Genomic DNA, 12,238 nt, shown 5'->3' on the forward strand with positions numbered 1-12,238 from the left:
ATTTTCTACTGACTCTTGTCTTTTCATAATGTGATTAAAGTCTAATAGGCTCAGGTTAATCTTTTTAGTTTCTAGGGACAGTTCATGTTTGACTTGATCTAGAAGCCACTTATTTGGGGTTTTTTTGGCATTCCACAGTATCTGTAAAACTGTCTTCCGACACCACATTCAAAATAAATCTACTTTCTTCCTGTCAGTTTTCTTCATTATCCACTTTCACATCCATACGCAATAATGGAATACTGTGTCATCAGTTAACTTGTTCTTGATTACCAGTGACACAGCCTTACACTTAAGAATCTTTCCTAGCTCCTTCATGGCTGCTCTTCCCAGTCTCAATCTTCCTCTGATTTCTTGGTTGCAATCTCTTTTTTGGTTAGTAATAGAATAGAAACCTTGAAAAAACCTATAGTTTTTGGTTAGTAATGAAATAGAAACCTTGAAAAATTTTAATTTCCTTATTGTCAACCTAAAGTTTAACAATTCTTCAGTAGTCTTTTTGTCTTGATGTTCAGCTGTAGTTCTTCTTAGTTATAAATACCTGAAAGGTCAAAAAATTGTTTAATGGGCCGTTACATATAAAACTACTAAATATCCAAATCACAAACGTCTTTATTACAAATTAAAATCATCTACACTTGTAAAAGGCTCATAATAGCCTACCTGGTACATACATTATTACAATTACAATACACAGAAAGGTTCAATGGGACAGTTTTTGATTCTTAAAAACAGAGACATTTTGGCCAACTGACCTTCATCAGTGGTCAAAAGTAATAATAATATAGTGTTTAGCTACCAGACTACAAATTGCAGTTATACAGCTTTTTACGACTGAGATGTTTGCTGCAATCTTTGATGTCTCCTTTTTAGGGAATTGGAACATAAACTAACCTTTTCCAGTCTGTGGGCTATTGTTTTGTTTTTCATATTTGTTGAAATATTCTTGTCAAGATTTTGATGGCTTCTGTTTTTGGGCTTGGAATAGATCTATTGTTAATCTCATCTCTCCTGATGATTTATTTCTCCCAATTGCTCTCAGTGCAGCTTTCACTTAACTTTCTAAAACTATAGGTTTTTCTTTAAAATATTCTTCTTGGAAGGAATCTGTCATCCTATCTTCTCTTCAGTTTAATTCTTCAAGGTATTCTTCATACTTTTTCTTTCTTTTGTCTATGGCCGTTTCCGCACAGCCAAAAAACAGCACCCCAGGGACCGGAAAAAACGGTCCCTGGTATGCTGTTTGTACAGGAGGCACTGCTGCATCACAGCAGTGCCGTCCTGGCTCCCTCCCCCCCAAGTGGCACAAAGGCACTGTTTTTAAACCTTGCTCGATGAGCGAGTTTTTTAAAAAGTGGCGCCTTCAAGCCGGCACAGTGCGAACCGCACTGACGGGAAGTTGCCGCTTTCCCGCTCCCCTCCCCTCTTCTTCCAGCATCACTTTGGAGGGCTAGAGGGACACGCCCATGCTGCCCTCCGACCCCTGGAGGTCAGAGGGTAGCGAGGGTGTGTTCCTCCAGCCCTCCAGAGCAATGCTGGAAGAAGAGGGGAGTGGAGAGGACCAAAGGAGAGGTGGCTCCATGCGGAGCCACCTCTCCGGCTGGGGAGAAAGTTGGGGCTGCTCGCACGCTACCATGAGAACAGTCCCCAAGCCTCCACCAGCATAATTTATTCGTTTCAGCTGCCATGTGGAAACAGCCTTTAATTTACTAGTTTCCACCGCCATGTGGAAACAGCCTATGATACGGCAGCAATATTATATGTATTTATTAAAACTGATTTCGTGAGAATGAATGGAACAATATATTAACAAAATTTGGGGGGAAACCTGGCAGAAGGAGTTGGCAGAGTTCATATTTCCCTGCCATCTCCTCACACACACACACCCCCGGCAGCATTTCCTGCTTGTCTTGAAAATGGACTTTGTGTATAACAAGAATAATAATTCTTGTGGAAGAATTATTATTTAGAAATGGAAAAATTTCTTCTGCAAAAAATTTCTGCCCTACATCTTTGTTGCTCTGGGGTGGTTATACTAGCAGCTTTTATAAAATGTTGTAAACTTCTGAAGAAAGATGTGGAAATGACCCATTTTGAATCCTGTTAATAATCAACATGCCTTGCAAAAATTGTATTTTTCTATGTAGACTGTAGATATCTGAACAATATTGGTATCTATACTTTTCATTGAAGGCCACTGTGCAGGTAAAGAGGAAGAAGTGATCTCTTTGCTGCTTGTTTGGCATTCACCAGCAATATTTAAGGTAGAGCAAGTTATACCTCTAGTATCTTTTCCCTGTTGGCATGTTGCCACTGCAGCTATCCAAAGCCTGAGGTGGCTGAGGATTTCACCACTGCCATCCCCCCCGCCCCCTCCAGAAGGCTTTTCCGGTGACATGTGGAGGCAGAAAAACAAAAAATCTCCCCAGCTGCCTGAAAGCTCTCCATGAGTGGTGGGGGTGGGGGTGGGCTAAAAGGACTTATGCTACCTTTTTGGGTGGTGTAAGTCCAGGGCGTTGTGTCCAGCACTCATGGTGTGAAAGCCCAGGTGTAAGTGTAAGGAACCTCAAAGGACTCGAAATATAGCAACTGAGTTCAGTTCTTTTATTTCATAAACTTCAATGATCACACTACACGCAATGCGGATTCTGACTTTCCCGGGCTCAAGGTGTCGCTTTTACGGACAATCCAGCCCCTCCCCGAACTCCCAAGCACAATTCCCACGGCAGAGTGAAAACCAGCTTCAAGCATACAAGATAAGCGCAGCAAGGTTAAAGGCAGTAACCATCCCGGGCACGTAGCCCAGAACGTGGAATGTGCCAAGGACAGGATGAAGGCACAGAAACTAACCCCCATCCTTACAGTAAGCTGACTATAGTCAGCTCCATTCCTGGAAATTCCTCCAGAATGCCCCCGCTGTGCTGATGGAACAGGTGATGGCACTGAAGGACTGATGTTGGGTCCAGTGTCACGTCCAGCCATTTTGAAGGGCTGTGGCATCTGCCCACCAGCGATTGTGCCCCTCAGCTGTGGTGAGTTCACTAGAGAGGGCGAAAGTGCAAGTGTGGACTCTCATCTCATCCAGAGGGTGATTCGGTCCTTTCCTTTGGATTGGGCTGTAAAATAACAAATAGCTATGACAAACTCTAAATAATCCTTCTAATATATTAAATTCTGTTCTCCATTTGTGTAAAGTTAGTTTTTAAGGAGCTACAAGTTCATTTTTAAGGAGCTACAAGACTGCTGTTAAGCTATAAGTGTGCCTTTCTTATATACTAGCTTGTAGTCTTTCCATAATGCCATATGGTATAGTATGGTATATTTCATATATCATGGGCCAGGGCGGTAGTGGAATTATATACAATGGTGTTATCGATGTGTTTGATTCATTCATTACATATAGAATTTAATGCTTTTGTATTCAATCTTACAGAGCTATGAATCCTACATATTCACGGGCATATACGCTTTTGTAAAGTAAACCACTAAAATTGTGCTGTTTTTCCATCCTGCCTGCAGAAATATTTCCTGAAATGAAAATATCAGATTCAGAACAAGATTGGATTGTTTTAAATGTAAATATGACTGGTTACTATAGAGTTAACTATGACCTATCCAACTGGAGAAGATTAGCCAACATTCTTGCAAGTAACCCAAAGGTAAGATCATATTTGGCAGTTGTGCACAAGTGGTGCTCTCTAGGGAAAGATAAGTTTGATTATATTGTATGTTTATTGAACGATTGATACCAAATTGGTTTTGAGATAAGTGTATTCCTTTCTATTTGCATTTAAACCTTTCTGTTATATTTGTTACAATTTATATAACAAAATTTAATAAAACAAACAAAAGAATAAGAGGTGCTCTCAAGCCCAAACTATTTTTTTGCTGTAAAAACCCTGCTGTAAAATCCAATCTTACTCCATTGCCACCTGTAATACTAAGTCTTAGACTAATCAGACCTTACGCTACACCTGCAATCATGAGAACTCTTTTCTGGAAGTAAGACCTATTTAATAAAATTGGACTTCTGAATAGATCTGCTTAGTCTTGCATGCAGTGTTATGTAAAGAATGCCATCCTCCATGGAACACATGAAGCTTCCTTATACTGTATCAGACCACTAGTGCATCATAGTCAGTATTGTCTACTCAGACTGATAGTGGCACTTTGTAGTCTCAGGTAGGGGTCTTTCACATCACCTGCTACTTGATCCTTTTAGCTGGAGATTCTGAGAATTCAACCTGGTGCCTTCTGTGTACTAAGCAGATACTGAACTGATAAGCTACGGCCTCTCCTTTAGCTCTCACTATATTGAACCTTATCTCAATTAATGAACAAATGAAATAATTTTTGCTTTTAAACTAATTTTGTTATTTTTGACCTGATTGCTATTTCATTTTTTGTAAGCAAGATCAAATACTATAGATTAGAACATGTGCTTTTTCCTGATGAAAGAAATGTCTTGGATCAAATATAAGGAAATATGGGCCAATGCATAACTTCTTTACCTGTGAGATTTGGTTGCTCTCAGAATTCATATTCTGTATACTCAGTGGTGGGATTCTAAAAATTCAGTAACTGGTTCACACACACACACCGCTGTGCCCCCCTCCACCCTCCCCATGCCCCACTTACCTTAGTCGGCGAAGGAGGTGGCAGCGGTCTCGGGCAGCCTGGCGGGGCTGGGCCGAGGGGCAGCCAGGGAGCCTGCCGCAGACTGCCCCTTGTCCTGTCTGCACCAGGCTGCTCTGGCTGAAGGGTTGGGCCAAGCCAAGGGGACGAGTGGGTGCCGCGGTGGCAGCCTGTCCCCCCAGCCTTCCTTCAGGACCTGGGGAGGGCAGGAGGTGGCTTGAAGGAAGGCCGGGGGGAGCAGGCACTGCAGCTCCAGGAGAGCCAAGCTTGGCAGCGTGCAGGGGGGGGGGGGTTGGAACAGAGGGCTTCAGCTTGGGAGGAGAGCCAAGCTGATCTGGAGACCTCTGCTCCATCCCCCCAGCTCTTCCCTGCTTAGCAAATCTCCTGCCCCAGGAGCTGATCTAGAGCCCTCCTCTTAATACAGCACAGCACTGCCTGGCTCAGCTCTCTTCCCTGCCCTGGGCTCTGAGATGCTAAAAAGCCCATCGCTCCCTCTCCTAGGGGAGGAGGTGTGATGGGGCTTTTAACAACCGGTTTGCCTGAACCGGGCCGAACTGGCTGAGTCCCACCACTGCATATACTATCTAAGCTTGTCTGGGAGAGAGGTGATGTAGTACATCAGGATATAAGACTTTTTTGACCAGTTAGATTAACAGGAGGAACTGCAGGGGAAAATGTGTGTGGATCTAACAACAGGACACAAGCAGATAAATACTTGGGGATGTGTCTGTGAGTGAGACAGCATCTCAATTGCAAATAAGTAATCTTAAATTATTTATTTATTAGGATGTTCTATGCTGCCTTCAGAGTTCTGCTTGAGCAGCTTACAAATAAAACCCACGGTATAAAACACAAGCTAGTAAAAAATTACAAGCCACTAAAATGTCAGGTTTATGCATAATTTCAACTGAAGTATGAATGAGGTTTTTAACAAACTGCTGATTAACAATACCTTGAAATGAAGTAGGCATGATAATTTATGCTGAGTTGTTTAGATCTGCTGAAAGCACATGAATGCTTTTTTTCCAGGCAGTTCCTGTGGTCAATAGGTTACAGTTGCTGGACGATGCCTTTGTACTGAAACGGTGAGCATAAATTATTCAGAAAGGTTTTATTGCATTTAAAACTACTCTATTTTCATGTCTGTTCCCAAATTTAAAGAATGATAGTTTTTCTTCCATGCCTTCTTCTTGGACCCACCTTGTTAGGGGTGTGCTTCATGACATACTGCATCAGATCAACGTGGGACCAGTTAAATGAACAAAACAACTTTTATGGGATGGTATTTACTAACAGTACAGATCTGTGATAACTCCAGTCAACATCCTAAGCTCTTTGGAGTACCTTTGCTAGCCAAAGTGACTAGCAACCCCATCCAAAGGTGGGGTTGACACAGTTTTGGCACTGCCCTACCCTCTCTAAAGGGCTTTTACCAGGGATGTAGATATAGATTTTTATGGGGGGTTCAGGGGTGGGGCCACACCCCCACCCGCCCCTAGGGCATGGTCACGCCTCCCCAAGCCCTGCCCCCGGCCTCGCGCTTATAAAGCAGCTCTCCAAGGCCAGGGACAGCAGACTCCCCCGCCCTGCCCTCCCCTGCCCCCCACCAGCTTGGCTCCCAGCCGACAGCTGGCAGTTCCTTCTGTCCTCCCCTCTGGGTAGAGGCATAGAGGGAAAATGGAGCCGCTGTGATGCTGGAACCCACCCCCAAACAGCATCACTTTCAATTCTCCTTTTAAATCCACCTTAAAGGGAGAATCTGGGGTCCCCAGTTAAACAACATTGAAAGTAATGCTGTTTTGGGATGGATTATCCCCCACCCTGAAACAGCATTACTTTCAATGTGATGTAGTGGTTAAGAGCAGGTGCATTCTAATCTGGAGGAACTGGGTTTGATTCCCTGCTCTGCCGCTTAAGCTGTGGAGGCTTACCTGGGGAATTCAGATTAGCCTGTGCACTCCCACACACGCCAGCTGGGTGACCTTGGGCTAGTCACAGCTTTTCGGAGCTCCCTCAGCCCCACCCACCTCACAGGGTATTTGTTGTGAGCGGGGAAGGTCAAGGAGATTGTAAGCTCCTTTGAGTCTCCTACAGGAGAGAAAGGGGGGATATAAACCCAAACTCTTCTTCTTCTAAACTGAGGACCTCAGATTCTCCCTTTAAATCCATGCCAAAGGGGGTGGATTTAAAAGGAGACTCTGGGGAAATTTGGGGGGTGCCTGCTGTCAGGAGTGCAATTGTTAAGCTAGAAGCACCAAACTTTTGGGGTATATTTAGGAGACTCTCCTAATGATACTACCCAGGTTTGGTGAAGTTTGGTTCATGGGGTCCACAGTTATGAACCCTCAAAGGTGTAACCCTATCTCCTATTACCTCCCATTGGAAACAATGGGGGCACCTTCTTTGGGAGTCCATAGCTTTGGACCCCCTGGACCAAACTTCACAAAACTTGGGTGGTATCAGTAAGAGACTCTCCTGATGATACATGCCAGGTTTGGTGAAGTTTGGTTCAGGGTGTCCAAAGTTATGGACCCTCAAAGGTGTAGCCCCATCTTCTATTAGCTCCCATTGGAAACAATGGAGGATGGGGGCACCCCCTTTGGGAGTCCTTAACTTTGGACCCCCTGGACCAAACCTCACCAGACCTGGGTAGTATCATCAGGAGTCCCCCAAACAATCCCTGAAAGTTTGGTGCTGCTAGCCTAAACAATGCGCCCCCTGCAGGCCAAAAACCAAAAAAACTAAAAATGTTTTAAAAACCCACAAACGGGTAGGCGGAGCTTCGGACATGAATGGGGGGTTTGAACCCGAGAACCCCCCCTTACCTATGTCCTTGGCTTTTCCACATCACAAACCTCAAAAAAGTTTTTTTTAAGCCCTGAGAATCCCTCATAAGAGGGAATAGAGATACACTACAAAAAAGTGGCAAAGCTCTGCTGGTGCACTGAGCCCAGTCAGGCAATGGAGCCCCACCCCCTTGCCTGCCCCAGCCACGCTGGCACAGCATTTAGTGCCAGTGGGCCTAGGCAACGGTGGCAGTTCTGGACCCTTTGCCCCTTGTGCTGGTGGGGTGGGCACCTGCGCCAGCTCCAGAGGGGATTCACTCCACGCCTTGAATTGGGCTGAAGGACACCCCTGTAGTCTGCTTGGTGTCTTTGCTGTCTGAATAGATGGAGTGGTAATGTAATGCACAGGTGTACATATGCACACACTGATAATGTTTGTACTGTCTGAAATTTTTCACGGAAACATTTTTCTGCTGGTTTTATTGATAACAAAAGCATGCATGCAGGCATATTTACAACACAGTGATTTGAATCATGCCTAACATTACGGGCCAAGTATTGTCTTGTTTTATTCCTCTACTTCCCCTTCTTTTGCACCCAGTTCCTTTAGTTATTGTTCAGCACAAACCATTTTTTTGTTTTATTATATACAGTTCAGCAAACTATTGCTTGTTCTTGCTGTCCAGACCAGAATTGCCACTTTGTGGTCTCTGTACATGTATAATGACTCAAGTATATAGTATATTGAAGTCATGCAAGTCAGGTGGCTGGGGGAAGGGGGCAAAAACTATCCTCTTTTTTAATCATTGAAGTCCTGATCACAGAAGAGGAGAAGGAATGGTTTTGTCCTTTTTGCCATCCTCACTGAACCATATAATGGTGAATGAGTAAACAATTAAAAGGCACTGTTGCTCATATCTGTAATGTCATATTAGAATTTTAAAATGTAGGAGTAAATCATTTCAAAAACTGTGGGAAAGTTATTTGTTATGTGAAGGAGAGTGTTTGATCTTCCAACCAAAAGTTGTTTTTAATTTAAAGTTTTATATTTAAGAGAAATCCAATCAAATATTATATACAGATTGTATTCAGAGTGAGAAAATGCATACCAAATATTTTTGGGTCTGAAAATGTGATGTCAGTGGCATAAATTTGAATACATGAGGTGGTTTTACCTAAAAAATTCAAAATTCTGGGATACGTTGATAAAGGTCATTTATGAAATGACATGAGACAACATCAGAAATAAATCTTTCTTGGTGCTTTTCAGAGATAAATACAAATGAAAGATGGTTTATAAGATTCACTGTAGCAAAAATTATGGATGTCTGACAGTAGATATTAAGGATAGTATGAGAACAGAAGGGATATTTAATCGGTCTATAATAATACACTACTGAAATAATAAATTTGTTCAGTGTTCTGTAAATGTTCTATAACATTTTCATTCATCTAACCTGATTTTAATGAACTTGTGTATATTTATTAACATAAGATTAGTAATATAATAGCTTTATAAAAAAAGACAAAAGAATTCTTGGTTTTGACATCAATCACAAACTATAGTTTACCAGCTCAAAGGCACAGGACATATAATGCCAGATTCTGATTCTGCATTACTAGTGAATTGACTCAGTATATGAGGCTATAAATATAGACCATTCGGGGTGACAGCGAAAATTGATTTTATTCACCAGTTTAGTTTTCTACTGCTTAGGGAGCTCCACCAGTGTTTTCATGCCATATTACACATCCCTCCTATCACTCCATTAAAATAAAGTACAACTTATAGTGTAATCCTGTACAGAGTTACTGCAGACTAAATCTGTGGGGCATAGACTGGAGTGACTTTCCATAGGGTTACATTGTTAGTCATGAAAGTCCTTGTCTATGTTGTGAGTTACACTTTATACACCTTTGATTCTGCATTCCAAATAATTGCTTCTTATCCAGTCTCTAGCTGGTTTCTTGCTCCTGTCCTGTCTCTGCTCCAGTTCTGAGCCCAGCCCACCTGCCCTGCCTCCTCCAGCCTCAGTCTGCTTCCTGACCCTGCTTCCAGCTCAGCTTCCTGTAAATTGCCTGTCTGGAATGTCACCATTCTGGCTTTGCATTGTGAGTATATCTTTCTGTCTATTGGTCTGATCATGCTGAATCTTTCCTTCATCGGGCTGGTGACCCTCAAGCAAATTAAAGGTGAAGTCATTTTATCACTTATCAGAGGTTGCTATTTTAAAGTTAAACTGTGCCAGTGCAGAACCATGTGGAAACTTAATAAGATAATTTTTCATTCAGTTATTCAAGGCAAACCCTTAAGGTGGAAAGCTGTTTCATACAGTTTCCTGTGTTGTATGGCTTTAGTGTAGTTTTATTTTCAAACCAATCCACCCTAATTTGTTTAATCTGAAATGCAGAGATGCACTTAATTCTGGAATGTTTGGATTTTCTCTCTTTTCCCTATCAGTTTTCCCCCAAATATTGCAGAGACATTTAGGGTTTCATTAATTTTATGCTCATTCTGAAAACTTCCAAACAGTTGATGATTTTCCAAAACAAAGATCCCAACAGATCAGTTTGATTTCTGAGCATTTCTTCCCCTTCATTTTTAGCTTGAGCTTGAGCAAGGTTGAGCAAGGAATATATTGTAAATCCCCTTCCAAAAACAAGTGATGGTGTCTGGTTTTTCCTGGGATTGCTTTTGCAGATGCAGGTCTGGGGAACGGGTAAAGGAAAAGGATTTCCTCTTCTGTTGTGCAGCATGGTTGGTTCAGATGGCTAGTCTCATCCAGACTTGGGCAGCCGTTCAGGTGCTGGGCCTGCCGAGAGAGGGGTGAGGCTTACAGGTGCAGGCCAGGAAGCCTGAGTTTTCAGTCTGGGTACCCCCACCAGTATTTAGGGAGTCCCCACCCACCTTCTTTGGTCCTTGTCCTCAGTTTTAGGGCTTGGTGGGAAGGTTTACACTGAATGCTAGTCACAACTTTCTCAGGTGGTTTAGACCAGGGGTAGGGAACCTGCGGCTCTCCAGATGTTCAGGAACTACAATTCCCATCAGCCTCTGTCAGCATGGCCAATTGGCCATGCTGGTAGGGGCTGATGGGAATTGTAGTTCCTGAACATCTGGAGAGCCGCAGGTTCCCTACCCCTGGTTTAGACTTTTGGCCAGATCCAATTTGGGAGAGGCTGAACCCAGAGGCGTATCTCGGCAAACTAGAGCCCGGGGACAAAACCTGAGTTTGCCCTCCCCCCAGTATGGACGGCCCCTCCCCCACCACAACCAAACAAAGATTTTTTGCACCAGCTCATAAAACACTTCCCACCCCCAGCAAAACATACATGGCTCTCTCCCCACCAACTCTCTTTCCTAATTTTGTCCTCACACCAACCCTATGAGGTATGTTGTTAGCCTGAGAAACAGCTCCAAGCCAGTGCAAGTGGGTATTAAGCATGCAAATCTCTCACAAATCACCCCCAGCAAAACATTTACCAAACTAATGTCAGCATCATCTCTCACAAAACATCTCCAGTGGAATCCAACCTCAAACATCATCACTTTCAGTGGTGTTTCAATTAGGGAGCCCAGATTCTTCTTTTAAATCCACCTTAAAGGGAGAATCTGGGGTCCCCAGTTAAAACAACATTGAAAATGATGCTGTTTTGGGGTGGATTCTCCCCCACCCTGAAACAGCATCACTTTCAATGTTTAAACTGGGGACCTCACATTCTCCCTTTAAGTCCATGCTGAAAGGGATGGATTTAAAAGAAGAATCTGGGGAAATTTGGGGGATGCCTGCTGTCAGGGGTGCAATTGTTAAGCTAGCAGCACCAACATTTCAGGGTATCTTTAGGAGGCTCTCCTAATGATACCACCCAGGTTTGGTGAAGTTTGGTTCAAGGGGCACAAAATTATGGACCCTCAAAAGTGTAGCCTCCATCTCCTATTAGCTCCCATTGGAAACAATGGGGGATGGGGCACCGCTTTTGGGAGGCCATAACTTTGGACCCCCTGAACCAAACCTCTCCTAACCTGGGTGGTATCATTAGGAGGGTCTCCTGAAAAATCCCTGAAATTTTGTTTCTGCTAGCCTAAAAACTGCGCCACCTGCTGGCTGAAAACTGAAAAAAACACTAAAAATACAAAACACACACAAACGAACCTGAAATTTTTGCTCCATCCACTGGGGGGGGGGGGTGCCTGGGGACATAGGGTACCCCATATCCTCTAGGCAAATACTCCATTGGCTGAATCTGCATGCCTGCCTCCTTGGGTCTGGGAAGCCCCTAAGGGGTCTCAAAGGTGGGGCTGTCTGCATTACGCCTAGCTAAGAGGCTGATGCCCAGTTCTAATCCTCAGGTGACAAGGGATGACCCAGTGGGTGACACTTGTGTGGGACCCCTGGACTTGCCATCCTGCAGTTGCTTCCCCAACAGGTGGGCTGTGGGGAGAGGTGGTCCCTGAATGACAGGCAGATCTCCTGATGCTGGATCTTTGCCCTTTGCTGTGCTGGAGCTCCTGCAATTGTACACAGTACAAGTTGTAGCCCTTTCTCTTCCAAATCTATGTGGTTAGTTGTTCTCCTCTTCTTCAACATTGCTCCCTCCCTCACCCCTTTGGTCTGCAACAGACTCCTGATGGGAACTGAAAGATTTTCATTTTTGTTTCTTTCAGTCACGTTGGTGAAGATAAATAGATGTGATTTTTAGAAAAGCCTGTTCTAGAATATGTCACCAGGGTTTGACAGTGAAGTCCTCAAACTCTAAAATCTCCTTTCATTTTTCTCCTTTTGAGGATTTAAAATTTATTCCTTCAACTGTTAGGACAC

The 12,238-nt window shown here is 43.5% G+C and overlaps 1 protein-coding gene across 1 annotated transcript in view; it reads left to right on the forward strand.

The window, feature by feature from the left end:
- The window catches only part of LVRN (laeverin), a 53,319-nt gene that overhangs the window by 22,176 nt on the left and 18,905 nt on the right, over positions 1 to 12,238 (forward strand). Inside the window, exons 12-13 of the mRNA XM_048503121.1 lie at positions 3,520 to 3,659; positions 5,665 to 5,720. Coding sequence (XP_048359078.1) covers positions 3,520 to 3,659; positions 5,665 to 5,720 — 196 coding nt within the window. The remainder of the gene's footprint in view (positions 1 to 3,519; positions 3,660 to 5,664; positions 5,721 to 12,238) is intronic.

The sequence above is a fragment of the Sphaerodactylus townsendi genome, linkage group LG07, assembly GCF_021028975.2.
Source record: "Sphaerodactylus townsendi isolate TG3544 linkage group LG07, MPM_Stown_v2.3, whole genome shotgun sequence".
NCBI lineage: Eukaryota > Metazoa > Chordata > Lepidosauria > Squamata > Sphaerodactylidae > Sphaerodactylus > Sphaerodactylus townsendi.